This window comes from Cryptococcus neoformans (genome assembly GCF_000091045.1).
Source record: "Cryptococcus neoformans var. neoformans JEC21 chromosome 6 sequence".
NCBI lineage: Eukaryota > Fungi > Basidiomycota > Tremellomycetes > Tremellales > Cryptococcaceae > Cryptococcus > Cryptococcus deneoformans.
In genome coordinates this window covers 1,208,801-1,224,682 of record NC_006691.1, presented here as the reverse complement: position 1 = coordinate 1,224,682, position 15,882 = coordinate 1,208,801, and the positions used below count along the sequence as shown (strand labels likewise).

At 47.4% G+C, this 15,882-nt stretch overlaps 4 protein-coding genes and 1 pseudogene across 4 annotated transcripts in view; 3 read left to right on the top strand and 2 right to left on the bottom strand.

Annotated features, from left to right (window-relative positions):
- Positions 1–332: 332 nt before the first annotated feature.
- Positions 333–2,476, bottom strand: CNF04200 (hypothetical protein). The gene is made up of 2 exons (XM_024657450.1): positions 2,221–2,476; positions 333–2,174 (listed from the first exon to the last, which is right to left on the bottom strand). The coding sequence occupies exons 1-2, from the start codon at positions 2,449–2,451 to the stop codon at positions 561–563; spliced, it is 1,845 nt and encodes a 614-aa protein (XP_024513043.1). The 5' UTR covers positions 2,452–2,476; the 3' UTR covers positions 333–560.
- Positions 2,477–2,638: 162 nt separating this feature from the next.
- Positions 2,639–5,791, top strand: CNF04190 (vesicular-fusion protein sec18, putative). The gene is made up of 10 exons (XM_571385.2): positions 2,639–3,038; positions 3,098–3,223; positions 3,277–3,427; positions 3,480–3,554; positions 3,601–3,797; positions 3,849–4,006; positions 4,058–4,668; positions 4,733–4,894; positions 4,947–5,229; positions 5,286–5,791. Exons 1-10 carry the CDS (start codon positions 2,677–2,679, stop codon positions 5,693–5,695), a joined length of 2,535 nt encoding a protein of 844 aa, XP_571385.1. The 5' UTR covers positions 2,639–2,676; the 3' UTR covers positions 5,696–5,791.
- Positions 5,792–6,209: 418 nt separating this feature from the next.
- On the top strand, positions 6,210–9,328 carry CNF04180 (annotated as a pseudogene).
- A 443-nt stretch (positions 9,329–9,771) lies between these two features.
- CNF04170 (conserved hypothetical protein) lies at positions 9,772–14,361 on the top strand. The gene is made up of 11 exons (XM_024657449.1): positions 9,772–10,404; positions 11,145–11,284; positions 11,337–11,445; positions 11,507–11,523; positions 11,574–12,521; positions 12,586–12,725; positions 12,774–12,837; positions 12,891–13,464; positions 13,514–13,803; positions 13,859–14,103; positions 14,174–14,361. The coding sequence occupies exons 1-11, from the start codon at positions 10,260–10,262 to the stop codon at positions 14,223–14,225; spliced, it is 2,724 nt and encodes a 907-aa protein (XP_024513152.1). The 5' UTR covers positions 9,772–10,259; the 3' UTR covers positions 14,226–14,361.
- Positions 14,307–15,882, bottom strand: part of CNF04160 (expressed protein) — a 2,302-nt gene continuing 726 nt past the window's right edge. Inside the window, exons 1-3 of the mRNA XM_571693.2 lie at positions 15,338–15,882; positions 14,831–15,278; positions 14,307–14,762 (exon numbers count right to left, since the gene is read on the bottom strand). The exon at positions 15,338–15,882 is cut by the window's right edge and continues 726 nt beyond it. Of these exons, the coding sequence (XP_571693.1) occupies positions 14,481–14,762; positions 14,831–15,278; positions 15,338–15,882 (1,275 nt within the window). The 3' untranslated portion in view covers positions 14,307–14,480. The remainder of the gene's footprint in view (positions 14,763–14,830; positions 15,279–15,337) is intronic.

Below are 15,882 nucleotides of genomic sequence, written 5' to 3'. Positions count from 1 at the left end.
CTCTTGGTCGCCTTTTTCACCCTCTTCACTGCTGCCATGGCATTCCCTATGATTTCTTACCAACAGGCAGCCGCCGCACAGGCCGCGCGAGCGTTGTTGGAGAATAACAGCGCCCTCACCAACTCGGAGCGTATTGCACGCGGATTGCCTGTGAAGCAGCCAGATAGATACTATGATGCTTCTCGGACTCGAGGTCAGTATACCCTCCTTAATGTTTCAATAATTGATGTGCGCTGGTCGTTAAACTCCTTGTTAGTTCTTAACCCTCGTGCCTCCGCTCGTCGAAAGAGGGAAGACATCTAGTTAATCAAATTCCTTTCATGATAAGAGTCCTATGAGAATTACTAGGCCGGGTTGATTGGATCCAGAAGGCTGATGGTTATGGCGAACAGAAGAGAAGATAGAATGGTAACAAAGTGGTGGATTACTGGTACCTTAAGATTGTTTACTACCAACCCTCTATTTTATAACACGCACATCAAGTTTGAAAAGATATCAAATCATACACATCCTAGATATTGTAATCCTCTACTTTCTCAAAAGAATTCAACAATCTTACATTATGGACCCGCATTCCTTCCTCTAGCCAAATCCCTCGTGGGGCTAAACCACACGTCTTCTCCTGCAGCGTCCTCCAGTCGTCCACCATGATAAGTATCCATATCCTCCTTGGTCATTAAAGCAAATCTCCCTCCAGCTCCCGCGCCTAAGTGACCTCCATGAGGCCCACCACCGAAGAGTGATGTATTTGACGCTTGTGTGATTTGTGTGAGGTCGCCTTCTGAGGAAAGATATGAATCGTCTGCCATTGTGGGATGGGAAGGGTGAGACGATGGGGGAAGGGAAGCAAAACCAGGGTGAGTAGAAGACCCTGTGGAAGGGACGTGCAATGAAGAAATTTCGCCGGAAGAGTCGAATGTATCGCCCTCATCGTCGAACGAATCTTCTTCCTGAGAGTAGACGATCTGGGCATTGGGAATTTCAGTGGTGTTGGAGTTGAATGAGGAGTTGGCAAGAGATTGCCTTGATGCGGCCGGACGAGATGTGGGATGGTATGTCTCCTCAGCGTGATCATCCCTCCTGGCATGTGATGGATGTAATGGATGCGAAAGAGAGGGGGCGTGGAAAGTTTGATCTTCGTCTTCCGCAATTGCAGGCTGTGAAGATGAAGAGAAAAGCAACCTGCTAGGTGCATTGTCTCCGGGAAGCACAGAATATCTCCTAAGTGCTTCAGGGGTCTCCATCCTTGGAGACATTTCATTACTCATCTCTTCCAGTAAATCATCCAAGATGAATTTGGCCTCTCTCTCCTTGTCAGCAGCTCCGGCAGCAGCATCCTCAACCTCTTTGCCTTTAACTTTGCCAGGAGTACGTGCGGCATTCATAATTGCCTGTGCCCGTGGAGGGAGGTCGAATTTCATGGTCACAGGTGGAGACATACCAAATCCGCCATTCGATTCATCGGAGTCGCTATCATCATCCAGGCCGGGAACGATAGAAGTTTTTGGCTTGAAGTTATCTTTGCCCTTTGTTTTGGCATTGAGAGGCGTGTCTCGCATGTCTACAATGCCTTTAAAATTGGCACCGAAGGGGTTGGATGATGCAGGAGGAGGATCAGCAAGACGATTGGCTTTGGGTGTAGGGGATGGGTAATAGGATTGGGCGAGACGGGAATGTGATTGTCCAAAAGATGAGGGAAGTTCTGATTCTCGAGAAGGATCAATTGTTCCAACAGAATAGTCATGGATACTACTGATCCTAGACGAATCCCGGCTATCAAGCCCAGGTAGACTGTACCCGCTAGGTAAGCTTGGCGTAGGCATCTCACTGCTTGATTGTTCCTCGTAGCCTTCCTTGCCGATTTTCAACTCATCCATCAACTTCCTATCCAGCCTATCAAAAGGTGACTCCATGGAGTCTTCCCAGCTGTCATTTGGTCGACCACCTGCTCCTCGACCAGCAGGAAGAGGGGTTGAGGATGTACCCGGTGGAGGATCGAACATGAAAGAGTCATCATTACGGACTGATGATTCGTCGGCACTCCGTCTGAGAGTAAGGGTTTGGTCGTCATACTGTGTTGAAGTATCTGGCTGTTGAGATGTCATAGTAGTATCACTTTCGCCTTGATTAGACAGCCGAACCGTCGAGGCATTCTCAAAGAATGATCTCCAAAACTAAGGCTCATTAGAGATACTCACTGGCGCCAAGCAATTGACTCACTAGAGCAGACTCTCGGGTAGGCTCCGAAGAAATAGCGTAGCGCTTGATCTGAGGAAGCACTTTGCTGGTAATGATCTGGTGAAATCGTGCAAAGTTGGCATCAATGTCTTGCAAAAGTAAAGTATTGAGCTGGTCGATTCGTTCCGTTTGTGCTGAGATAGGTGCGTTGGGGTCGACTCCTGGAATGGGGAAAAACGGTGGGCGTAAGAGTGGATTTTCGTCGTTGGACATTGCGATATTCTCAATACAGTGAAATGAAAAAGCAAAATGAAAACAAATGGATTCCATAGTAGCTCCTCAAAATCCATATGTTTGTATCAGGACGCGACGCGTTGATGGTTTACGTAATTAATTACAATGGAGTCGGGATGATGACGACCACTTAAGGATCACTCCTCTCATGTACGGCAATTCGTTGCATTTTTATCCTCAGCTTCGATTTAAATCTACACAATCATGTCTTTCTTCAAACGAAGCGATCCAAATGCCCCAGCAGCCCGACGAGCAGCACAAGGATCTCCTGCTCCCTATCAGCGAGTGCCCGACAATGCCTCGTACTCATCTCTTCCGCCCCCAATTCAGCAAGCTCCGCCACCCCGACAGAGTCCTCTACCTTCCCAAGACCCTTATGGCCGAGCAAGCGGACTAGGAGGTGGATATGGAGCTCCCGTTTATCAGGTAACGCAACCAACACACCCGGGTTTGGGACCAAGGGGTGCAAGCCATTATAGCGAAAAGTCTCAGAATGAATATGGTTACCAATCCCAGCCCCAAAAAGGGTATCCTCAGCAGAGTCATGGTAGTACTGGAAGTGGGATGTGAGTATCTATGATGCCTACAATTTATAGGAAACTGAAAGATGTGGTTGTTGTTATAGCTTCAACATTGCACCATGCCCTTCGGATGCCCTGGCCTTGACTAATCGCCTTGTCGTACATCCATCCGATTTCCCTTCAGACGTTGACTTTGCTCTCCTGCGAGGACGATTCGTGTTTTCTATCATGTAAGGATTTGGCAATCCTTCCTGTGTTCTATACTGATCATCCATATGTACAGTCGCGATAATACCGGCACTTTGCCGCCCGGCCACGTCGGCCCGTCCAAGATTATCCGCCAATGGGTCGGCTTATCAGCCGTCGGTGAGACTGTTGACATTGAACCTTACCATCCAGGAAACGGGGAATGGGCCAGCACTGCAGAGATCGAGGTAAGTCGTAAGAGAATCGAATGTTTGGTTCGAAACGCTGACCTCAACACAGGTTGGGTTCAGGCTGAAAAGGAAGGAAACCCAGGATATTTTCGACAGCGAGGAGATGGCTGCTGCCTTCATTAACGTATGAATCACCTCAGGTATCCTTCTCCTTTACTGATATAAAGTAGGCATTCCCTTCGCTTCCTTTGACCCCTCTCCAACCCCTTGTGTTTGACTACCGTGGACATGAACTCAAAGCCACTGTCCGAGCAATCTCCACGCTTGACGGTCAAGATGGTCGAACCGGTGTCACCATGGAGGGTACAGAGATCATTTGGGTAAAGGACCCCACTAGCGGCATAAAGCTCAAGAATAGTTCAAAGAGGTAATACCGCTCTTTCGAAATCTTTCATGCATTAAGCTGATAATGTCCCAGAGGACCTACTAATGCTATTCTTGCTCCCAACTTCAAGTTTGAGGATATGGGTATTGGTGGCCTCGATACCGAGTTTGCTGCCATCTTCCGACGAGCATTTGCGAGCCGAATCTTCCCTCCTGGCCTTGTCGAAAAGTTGGGCATCCAACACGTTAAAGGTCAGTTACATTGAGTTTTCTACTGTCCCACACATTCTCACCATTCTATAGGTATTCTCCTCTATGGCCCTCCCGGTACCGGTAAAACACTTATGGCCAGGCAAATCGGCAAGATGCTGAATGCTCGAGAGCCCAAGGTTGTTAACGGGCCGGAGATTTTGAATAAATTTGTCGGTCAGAGTGAAGAGAATATCAGGAAACTGTTCGCCGACGCCGAGAAAGAGCAGAAAGAAAAGGGCGACGAGAGTGGTCTTCACATCATCATCTTTGATGAGCTCGACGCCATTTGTAAACAGCGTGGCTCCACCAATAGTGGCACCGGCGTCGGTGATTCCGTCGTCAATCAACTTCTCGCCAAGATGGACGGTGTCGATCAACTGAACAATGTGCTCATTATTGGTATGACCAACCGTATGGACATGATCGACGAAGCCCTTCTCCGTCCCGGACGTTTGGAAGTTCACATCGAAATTTCCTTGCCGGACGAGGAAGGAAGGTTACAGATTCTGAACATTCACACAACCAAGATGAGGAGCAATGGTGTTTTGGCCAATGATGTCGATTTGGCGGAACTCGCGTCCTTGACAAAGAACTTTTCGGGTGCCGAGTTGGGTGGGTTGACCAAAAGTGCGACAAGTTTTGCGTTCAACAGGCACGTCAAAGTAAGTTATGGAATCCCTCTAGTCTCCTCCGTTCATTGACACAACTGACTTGCTGTGAATACAGGTCGGTACGGTTGCGTCGTTTGAAGATGTCGAGAATATCAAGATTGGCCGAGCGGATTTCCTACATGCCTTGGAAGAAGTACAGCCCGCCTTTGGTGTCTCTGAGGAGGAACTGCAACAGGTCGTCCAGAACGGCATCATTCACTACTCTTCCCGTGTGAATGTGAGTTCATCATAACAACCACTAAAGCATATATAAGCTAACAACTATCTAGGAAATTCTCAACGACGGCCAATTACTTGTGGAACAGGTCAGAAAATCCGAACGTACCCCTCTTGTCTCTGTGCTTCTTCACGGCCCTTCAGGTGCGGGCAAGACTGCTCTCGCCGCTACGATTGCAATGGGGTCAGACTTCCCTTTTATTAAGCTCATCTCACCCGAAACTATGGTTGGCTTTACAGAATCTCAAAAGATTGCCCAACTCCACAAGGTGTTTGCCGATAGTTATAAGAGTCCTCTTAGTGTGGTTGTTGTTGATAGTTTAGAAAGACTCTTGGGTAGGTGCTTCTTTTTGTGTTTCGTTAGACCTCGTTGCTTACGCTATATTTCACAGACTGGAATCCTATCGGTCCCAGGTTTTCGAATGGCGTGTTACAAGCTCTTGTAGTCCTATTCGGCAAACGACCTCCCAAGGGCCGTCGACTTCTTGTCCTTGCTACAACATCCAATCGCTCCATACTCTCCGACATGGATGTCCTCTCCACTTTTGATGCCGATATCCCTATCCCGCCTATCACTTCTGTTAAACACATCGAACGATGCCTACGCGAGGTCAACTTATTCTCTTCGAATGAGGAGATGCAGCGAGCAGTGGGCATGTTGCGGGATGTCAAATTTGGCGAAGGAGGGAATGGCGAGTTGGTGGTGGGTGTGAAGAAGTTGTTATCGATGGCGGAGATGGCGAGACAAGACCCTGATCCTGCAGCCAAGTTGGTGGCGAGCCTGATAAGAGAAGTGAGTTAGAGATAGAATTCTGTTGTATCATCCGTAATGTGTAGTGTCCAGATGCCAGCAAACATGAAATTTGTTTCTTTTCAGAACCATCTTTATTTCCTGTATATGCAATATAGAATATTGTATTCCTGACAATCATTGCAACGCGGTGTTCAACGATCAAACTGCACTAAATTCGTCACCCATACGAGGCATCATGCCCGCCTTTGGTGGGGTGTGAAAATGCAACGCTACATCGATACCATCACTCTTGTTTGTTATGTCCGAGATTTTGTCATGTCCGCTTCTTATTACTTTTACATTAAATATCGTTAATAACCCATGAGACGTCGTTCCTGAGTTATTATTTGTCGGAAGGGAAAGCGGCGGCGGGTGATTTGTCCCGATCCCAGTACGTCGTGTAACCAACCAAAGCAATAATCCACCGTGGGAACTCTCATGATGTTATTATTGACCGACGCTCGAGAGAAGGACGACGACCCGCAGCGATAATGAATTGATTCTTTGCCAGCTGGTTGCCAATCAATATACTAATAACAAACAACGCCATTAGCCGCAGGGCATAATATGCCTCCCAGGCTTAGACATTATCATCAACCTCAGCCCATTATCAATGGGGGCATGCCATATCAGCGGCATCCACCTCCTCGGATTCCCTCCACTCGGTCCCTTCACCTCTCAATATCTCTGCTGATTATTGCTGCAGTCATCGTCTATGCACAGAAGCAATCTTTTCTAAAGAATGTGCTACCTCCTAAAGTGTACTCAGTGACAGAGGCTTTGCCTGAAAAATATGCAATCTGTGGAAAAGAAGGGAATAAGGTGTATACAGTGCCTTATGAGGTCGAAACTGTCATTGAAATCGCTGGGACAGCAGAGTGGGAGAAGGAAGCTGTAGGAGCAGTGGAATGTGTGGTAGTGGAAAATGACACGGTTGTTGACACCGGTAGCTTGAGTAAGCTTATCTGAAAAAAATTGCCTATGGGACTTAGGCTAATAGCAGCCTGTACAACAGATAAGATCAGGCGAAAGTGGATCAAGAAGACTTTGAGCAAGACAACACAGGATGACTTTCAGGTCATTCACCTCCCTCCCGGGCATACTCTAACACCTGTACATCTTTCACTACGCATATGGATAACCAAATTGCTAAAAGTTGAAACAGGGCTTCACAGACTCCCATGGTCATCCCTTGCTATACGGCCGCGCCCAACAACTGCCCTTACACGGGTGCAAGTCTATTGAAGAAGTCATAGCGAAGGTTGAATCTTACGTGAATCACCACCCATTAGAAGAGGGACAATGGATAGAAGGGTTGGGGTGGGATCAAAATCTCTGGAAAGACAAAGTTTTCCCTACAGCTGTGTGTGCATGCTCTTCCGCCGTACAGGCACCTAGAGCTGATAATGCTTGTAGGAAGAATTTGACAAGTCAGACATCTTGAGGGGATTACCTATAAGCCTGGCTAGAGTAGACTTTCATGTTGAGTGGGTCTCAACCGCCGTCCTTCGTTTGATGGATAGCATTCCCGATGTCGAAGGTGGTACCGTTGTGCGCGATTCCCAAGGGGAACCGACTGGTATCTTTGTGCGTATCAAACTAGCCTTTTTCTATGGTAACTGAAACTGATCAAACATCAATTTAGATCGATAATGCCATTTCCCTTCTTACTGCCATCCGGCCGGCCTGGACTGACATCGACCGAGAACGGTTTCTCAATATTGTGGTACAGGATGCTTTGAGCCATGGGTTAACAGGCGCATATGATGCTATGGGACTGATCAGCGATCAACCTTTCTGGCGAAGAATGGCGGAAGAGGGAAAACTACCCCTTCGTTTCTACTCTATGGTGGGTAACGGTGCGCATAACGAGATAGAATCATTTTGACGTATATCAGCTTTCTTGTGAAGACGAAGACTTTTGTGGAGATAAGGTAGAACCTTACCATAACTTTGGTGAGTCTCTTCTCCGATCTTTTACCTCTCCCATTTGCTCTATCTGACCACGTTGTCTAGAGAAACATTATTACATGCGTGGTGTCAAGCTCTTCGGTGATGGTGCATTAGGCTCCCGTGGCGCTGCCTTGATTGATGACTACAGCGATCAGCCGGGATGGAAGGGATTGATGTTGAAGAATGAAGAGTCTTGGGGACCATTAATAAAGCAATGACATGAAGCTGTGAGTCACATGGATCTATTCGACTATTTAAAGCTAATGTAGAATTATAGGGGTGGCAAGTCGTGAGTTAGACCCCCAGTCTACAACGCAATTCAAGCTCTGCCCTTGAAGTCTAAAGTCTGATATCAAAATCAGTGTGTGCATACTATAGGTGATCGGGCCGCCAAAGTAGTGCTCGATGCCATCTCGTCTGCCACTGATCCTCCTGGCATTCGCAAGGCAAGATTCCGACTGGAGCATGCTCAGATTATGACACTAGAAGACCTGGAACGTGCCGCTAAGATGGGCAGTAAGTCATCGATCGCCTCCTGTGGAGAAAGGTAAAGAAAACTGATGTATCATTTAACAGTTATCGCGAGTGTGCAGCCAACCCATGCTACAAGCGATGTATATCCCTTTCTTTTTCGCCGTCCCCCTGAAGAGAAACGTCTGACGTGAATGTGTAGATGTGGTACGCTGAAGATCGCTTGGGCAAAGAACGTATCCGAGGTGCCTATGCTTGGCGTTCATATCTCAAGTACGTTTCAAGCTTCCCATCCTTCTTGCACCCTTTAACACGCCCGCTAACCATCATACAAAACAGCAACTCAGGTCACATTACTCTAGGTTCCGACTTCCCCGTCGAATCTATTGACCCACTGAAAGGATTTTACGCCGCTGTAACTCGTAAATCACCGGAAGGCAAATCTCCTCATGGCAAGAGAGGATGGTATCCGGAACAAAGACTGAGTAGGGTTGAGGTCCTTAGGGGTTTTACCGTATGGGGTAAGTCAAGTAGGGTTTTTATAGTTTGCCTGATGTCTTATGAGAGAGAGATGACGAGCTCACCATCCGGGTCTTTTTTATTAGGAGCGTATGCTTCGTTCTCAGAGGACCGTGTCGGGTCTTTGACTTCTGGGAAGAAATTTGACGCTGTGATATGGGATGATGATTTACTTACTGTACCAGAAGACGAGATGTTGGATGTGAAAGTCAAAGGGGTGATTGTGGATGGCAAGTTGGTCTGGGGGACTTTGGGATGAAGATTACAACGGCAATATTTGTGGGTTACCTGTGGACAGGAATATAGCAAGCATATTATGATCCTTGCATCACCCGTTGTATCTGTCGAACAACATTTGTGTGATTTTACTTCGCAGATGACCTCTCCATCCAATTTTTGGTTGCTTCATTTGCCTTCTTCAACTCGGACATCTCTTTCCTCTTCAACTTACTCTTTCAGACTCATTCCATTCTCCTTCATCCCTAATCTTCTCCTCAAGCCGCCTTGCAGTTTCCTCCCTCAACTCTGCTTTGACGCTTCTTTCTATAACAGCTACCTTTATCTCTACCTGTACATTTAGGCCTATTGGAGAGGACGTGCGATCCCAAAGCAGATTGAAACGATGGCGGATCCTTTTGAGTGGCTGTTCGCATGAGCAATTATAAGATTCCAACGCAACTTTGTCGAGCAAGATTGGGGGGGTGGTGGTGGGAGGATGAGGGGGGGGACGGTATATGAGTGTGTGTCATGAATGACTCCTTTCATGGGAGAGTGACACATGCTAGATGCGTGCGTGCCCTGACGACGACGGTGCCTATTCTTCGTTGTAATTCTCCATTTTCGCCTTCTTCTTCGTCTTATGCACAGATGACATGTGTATGCGGTGATTATGTATTAGAATTACTTACTCGGACAACTTATATATGCTAATGATCAATCGTAATGGATCCCAACGAAAGAAACTGATTCCCTAAAACATATTCAAGGTGGAAGCCAAAAACAAAAACAATTTTAGGTAAATCTATTAACGGGAGAGAGAAGAAAAAAGAAGAAGCTTGACTCGGCGGGATCGGCCGCCCGATACTCGAGAAAAGGCGGATGATAAATAAATAAAGACGGACCAAAGGAGCTCAACAAGGTGGTCAATTATTGCTATCACCTTCCGACAAGATAATAGCGAAAATAGCGACCAGAGGAAACTGGCGGGATTTAAGACCAAATACCAAACATCGACTCGACTTGCTCAGCATCCAGATATCGATATATCCCGCCATAGTTCGTGCGTAGCGCTTATCGATCAGCTGGGCTCTTTCCTTCCTTTCGATCTTTCGGCAATTTCAATATTTGGTCGTCCGACAAGCGGCGGCATATCTAGGATATAGAACTTCTTTCGGTCTTTGTGAGCCTTTGAATTGCCATCTCGCTCCTCGGACTACCAATGATAGCGACGAAAGAACATCAAGAGCAATAAGGCAGGAAACTATCAACGACTCCAAACAGCCTCTGTCAGCAATTCAAACATTTGTCGAAATCAGAGTCAAGCGTTCCCTGCCACATATCACTGCATACCGTGTGGCATTTCAGGTTCAGCACCGCCTCAACACATCGCGCACCCACCAGCTTATCAGCAATGGCGCCATCATCACCAATTTTATCGCCATCTCGCTCTCCTCTGTCCGGCAGCCGAATCAATGGCGATAACTCAAGTGTCGATGAAAGGACAGCTATACAGAGCGGGTTGTTGGGAGAAAGGAAGGATAGCGGAGTCAGGAAGGGTACGTACGTCTCCTTTACATTTGCAAAGTCTGAAGACGCGATGTGATGGTGAGAAGATGCGTTGCCAGTCCGTTGTGCAATGTCGATAGAAGTATGGAGAGAAAAAGGACGATGGGAAAGTATAAGATAAGAGGAGGAAGGCTGGTGAAGACGAGGATTTCTCATCGCTAGTTCCCGTCTTCTGTGCAAGGTTTATCTCTGAGTCGAGTGACAAGAGGCAACTCCCCCCCCAAAAAAGAATCAATCATTCACATTGGGCTATCTGTTTATTTCTGATTGACTTAAACCAAAAAGTGCGACCCTACTGACTAAACGCCTCTTACAATCAATTATTTACACGAACCTTTCAATATGTCACTATCCGATGTACGTGTAATCCCAAACTTATACGACGCTCTCGCATCTCCTCCTCTTTCTCCGCAAAACCTCAAACCACGTACAAATCCAAACTCTACTCGTATTTCTCCACTGGCCTTGCCTATCGCCTCCAACATACCGCTGATCTCTCCTCGTCTCGGCCCTGTAACGTCAATTGTTCCGGTTCTACCAACCGACAATACGAAAATCGGTGGGGATGATCTTGACGGTGATATCACAATTAATTTGGATTCAAAACGTCTTTCATTTGGAACAAACCCTTCCATTCCTCGATCTCTTCAACCGACCCAACATCCCATCTCCGTGAACGACGCGGTCAAACATACCGGCGGACTCTGTATCAAAATATTCAATGAACCAGATTCTTTGACACGTGAAAGAAAGGGGAAGATGCCGGTACTCTCACACTTGCTCTGTGTGGGCAATGGTACCGTTCTGAGTTTAGTTGCAGACAAAAAATATGTCTATGCTGGGTGTCAGAGCGCCGACAATGAAATCACCGTAAATTGCATTCACTTCTTAATCCTGAAGCTCTACTCACGAAACGTACCAGGTATTCTCAAGGTCAAGTCTTCAACCATTGTATCGCCTACTCGGTCATCAAGGCAGTGTACTCGCTCTACTGATCATTGAGGAGAAAAAATGGCTTGTCAGTTCAAGTAGTGAGTCGGACATGTTTCGGGGTTTGATTTAATGGTTGATAGCTGATGGTGTGATGGAAAGGTGCCGGTGATGTCAGGGTGAGAATAGGCAAACTAGATGATGAAATTTATTCTGACGGGATATATAGATATGGTCAACAGAAACTTTGGATCTGCTATATGTTATCCACCCGTGCGACGACACTTCCGGAGACATTTACTCCCTGGCATGGGATGAACGCGCCGGGGGTACACTTTACTTTGGGTCCCAATCGTGCTCCATCGAATGGATTAACTTTGGCGACTTCTGCACTTTCCATCAACGCAAGATCTCTGGCTCAGCCGCGGGTACAGTCCACGTGGTGCCTAACTGTACTGACTCTTCTTCTCGTCCTGGTCCATCTCAACGATCAGGCCGCTACAAACCTCACAAATTCTTTGACAACCCCCCGGAAAACGGTTGCAGCGGTTCCTCCACCCCTTGCTCCCCGTTTCCATCCAATACCGCTCGAAAAGAAACTTTCTCCAAAGCCGAATTAGATCAAGTCAGCGTAAATTTGCTTGAACAAACACGCCCGGCTACAGAGATTGAAGTTCCAGCCGAATCCCGTCTTGCCTTTGCGCATTATGGCTACATCTACGCTTTACATACCCTCTCGAGACCTAACGGTGATAAGTGGCTAGTAAGCGGTAGCGGTGATTCCGACGTCAAGATCTGGGAATGTCATCCATCAGGCGGTATCACTCTTGTCCGTCAATTCAATTCTCTCTCTGGTGCGGTACTCTCTTTTGCGTTTCGAGATGACCTGCTTTATGCCGGTTTGCAGGCAGGAGAAATTGCAGTGTGGGATCTCGAAACAGGGGCTTGTATACGTACGATCGAAGCGCACGAGGAAGACGTACTCGTGATGAGTGTGTTGGGTGGCGATGTGTATACTGCCGCGGCCGATGGGAGGGTGTTGAGGGTGAATGACGAGTTTGATTGTACGGCGGCTTTCAAGGCACATAGCGGAACCGTGATGAGTAGCACGATCGTAAAAAGTGTTAAAGGAGATTCGTGGGAGCTCATCACAGGTGGGAATGATTCTTATGTCAAGGTGAATTTTGCTTCTTGACTACTTATATAGAAACATCTGCTGACTTTGTTTTTTACTTTCGAAGATTTGGCAAGTAGAAGCACCTAAAGAAACTTTGCAATCCGAAAATGTAATGGACATGGAGCATGGGGGTGATGTGATGCTCTACGCTTTATCCAAACTTGTTGCAGTCCCGACTATAAGTGATGACTCCCATCGTGAAAGGTATGTGAGACGATTCGAATGTGAGGCATGGTTATTTACTAGCAGTAGCTGTCGACAAGGCGCACATCTACTGAAAAAGATCCTCTCCCAACTCGGCGCTTCTTCTGAAGTTGTGAGTAATGACGCATTCGTAAATGTCCTGTGGTTGCCTGACACCATGCACAGCTCTGTGGAGAACAAGGAAGGAATCCTCTCGTCCTCGCCACTTTTACCGGTCAAGATATCGGCAAACCTCGAAAACGTATTCTCTTCTACGGACACTACGACGTCCAGCCCGCCGCTGAGAAACGCTGGATAACCAACCCATGGGAACTATCTGGTCGAGACGGCTATCTATATGGTCGTGGTGTCACCGATAATAAGGGCCCCATCATGGCTGTTGCTTGCGCTGCCGCTTCGTTGAGACAGCGTCGTGAATTGGATGTCGATCTGGTCATGATCATTGAAGGCGAAGAGGAAGCAGGCTCACGAGGATTTGCCTCTACCGTCCGTGCTCACAAGGCTGATATCGGACATATCGATGCCATTCTCTTGTCCAACTCGACTTGGATTGATGAGGAAGATCCTTGTGTGGTGTTTGGTATGCGAGGCGTGGTCTACGCCAACCTGTCGGTAGAGAGCAGTGAAGAGAACCTGCATAACGGTGTAGACGGTGGTGCGACCAGTGAGCCGATGTTTGACATGGTCAGGGTTTTGGGAGCGTTGTCAGATGCCAAGGGCGTCAAAGTGCCTGGGTTCTGTAAGTATATGAGCTAGCGACTACAAGGCCGTCACTAATCAAAACACAGACGACTCTGTTCGACCTGCCACCGACGAAGAGATGTCTCTCCTCCGAGATGTTTCCTCTGCTTGCGGCCGTCCCCTCGATGAACTCATCCGAGTTTGGCGACAGCCTTCGTTCTCCATTGCCAGTATCAACTCGTCAGGTTCTGGAAATAAAACCGTCATTCCTCGAAGAGTGTCGACGGACATCTCAATGCGAATTGTACCAGATCAAGATCTAGAGACTATCGTCAAAGGCCTTAAACAGTTCTGCAGAGAAACTTTCCAGGGATTAGAATCGCCTAACAAATTCGACGTGAGTTTAGCCCAAATGGTGTACCCTCATAATCAACTGATCGGTTGCTTTATAGATCCAAGTCACCCATACCGCCTCCTGGTGGCTTGCATCGCTTGAATCGCCATACTTCAAAGCCCTCGAAGCTTCGGTACAAGACGTCTGGGGTGTCAGACCGCTCAAGATTCGTGAAGGTGGTACGGTCCCTACTGTGTTCTGGCTGGAGAAGGAATTCGGAGCGCCTTGTGTGCATTTGCCTTTGGGTCAGAGTTCGGATGCAGGCCATTTGGCAAACGAGAGGATGAGGCTTTTGAATTTGAGGTGAGTCCGCCTTTTCTCAGTTCTTCATTAATATTTTCAAGGAATTTGTGATTGACAACAATGGGCGTAGGAACGGTAAGAGGGTGATCGAGGCATATCTCACGAGACTCGCAAGCATTTAAGGTAGACAAAACGAATAATGGGGTAACTTGCATAAGCTGCATACATAATGCAGCGTTAATTTTTTCTTTTTTTTTCTTCAGTTCTCATAGCGTTCGCCTGCATGCAATCAAAGTAAATGTTTGCTAGCAACGTTTGAGCTCCTGATCATAATGATACACATGCTCATATGAACAATACATATGCCAAATGCCATGCCAATCTATTATGCCTTATGAATTTTATCTTTTGTGTGAACATGTACGAGAACGCCCCATTCATGCGCCCATCTGACGCATCTTCCGATCATGTCCCCTCGTCCTTGCAGCATTCGAATGTCCTCTATTCCCTTTATTTTGCCTCCCCTTCCCCCCTCTTCCACCGCCATTACTATGACTGTTGCTGGTATAGCTTGTATTCATGCTCATGACCGAGCCATCGGGTGATGGCTGTCGTGCGCGGTTGTCGTGACGATTGTTACGGTTATTATAGCCGGACGATGATGTACCTTTACGTGCCATCCTATCACGATGTGCTTCAAGAATAACGTCTTTTTGGGGCTGTCCGGAAAATGTATTCGAGATTAGCGTGATACTCTTTCAACGGCCAGGAAGCACTTGGAACTTACATCTCTTTCAAGCATGACTCTCCACCCTTCAATTTGCCCATCATCCCATCCGAGCATTTCCCTCATCTTCTTCCTCTCATCACTCCTCCTCGTCACACCATCTCGATCAAACAGCCCTGGATCATCCAGATACAGCGTGCGCAAGATCTCGTATCTTTCCTTATCTGGCATTCCATTATTCTGGTTTTGCTGATTCCTCCTCGAGACTTTAACGGCTTCACCATCACTATCCACCGGCGCGGTGTCTTCGGTATCACCGCCTGAAACACGGACTTGGAGCGGGATTTCTCCGGAATCGTCCATGTCAGATTCATCATCTGATAAGAGCAGGTTGGAGTCGGCCAAGGCTTGACGGCGCTCTTCTTCTTCGGATGCTTGAAGGGAGATGAGACGTTGGATGGAGTCGCGGATGTGTTGTGGGATGGTAGATTGAAGTTCGGGAAGTGCACTGTACTTGGGGAATAAGCAAAAAGGAAATAAAGGTGGAAGAAAAAAAGAAGGATATACCTCTCGCCATCTTTCAGTCGCAATCTGCTAATGTCCAGATCTTCAGCGGTGAATATATTCCTTCTCTCAAACTTCTTTTTCTCCTTTCTTTTTTCATCCGGTACCTCGCCAGCAGCCTGCGCATTACCCAGCTTGCTAACCACCGCTTTCAATCCTCCAAGCTCCTCTGGCAAACCTTCACCGTGATTTAACATGCACGCCAACAAAGGTTCGGCAAGTTCACCGGGCGAAGCTTTAGATCCAGCTGGGATTGACGAGAATTGCGGGTGCGACAGAGCGATGAGTAAAAGGTGAGGCGGGATCGTAGGGAAAATAGCGAGGATGGACATTACCCTTGGGTCAAGCTTGGCAAGATCGTCTCGCTTCTTTTCCAACTTTCCAATAATCACGCTATCCGGACTAAACTTACGTCCGTTCTTTCCCCATAGGGCTTCACAATCCCCTCTTAGACTCTTTCCCTGCATGACGCCCATTGCCGCACTTTCATTTTCGCCTAGGAAGCGTAACATGGCATCTCCTGCTGCACCTTCCATCCCGACTCGGGT

Bases quoted from the DNA above. Each gene is read 5' to 3' on its own strand.
- CNF04200 (XM_024657450.1), bottom strand. From the start codon at position 2,451: ATGTCCAACGACGAAAATCCACTCTTACGCCCACCGTTTTTCCCCATT. The intron at 2,175-2,220 runs GTGAGTCAATTG...AATGAGCCTTAG, and splicing joins CTACCCGAGAGTCTGCTCTA to TTTTGGAGATCATTCTTTGA.
- CNF04190 (XM_571385.2), top strand. From the start codon at position 2,677: ATGTCTTTCTTCAAACGAAGCGATCCAAATGCCCCAGCAGCCCGACGA. The intron at 3,555-3,600 runs GTATGAATCACC...GATATAAAGTAG, and splicing joins TGGCTGCTGCCTTCATTAAC to GCATTCCCTTCGCTTCCTTT. The intron at 3,798-3,848 runs GTAATACCGCTC...ATAATGTCCCAG, and splicing joins CTCAAGAATAGTTCAAAGAG to AGGACCTACTAATGCTATTC.
- CNF04170 (XM_024657449.1), top strand. From the start codon at position 10,260: ATGGCGCCATCATCACCAATTTTATCGCCATCTCGCTCTCCTCTGTCC. The intron at 10,405-11,144 runs GTACGTACGTCT...TCAATGAACCAG, and splicing joins GGATAGCGGAGTCAGGAAGG to ATTCTTTGACACGTGAAAGA. The intron at 14,104-14,173 runs GTGAGTCCGCCT...CAATGGGCGTAG, and splicing joins ATGAGGCTTTTGAATTTGAG to GAACGGTAAGAGGGTGATCG.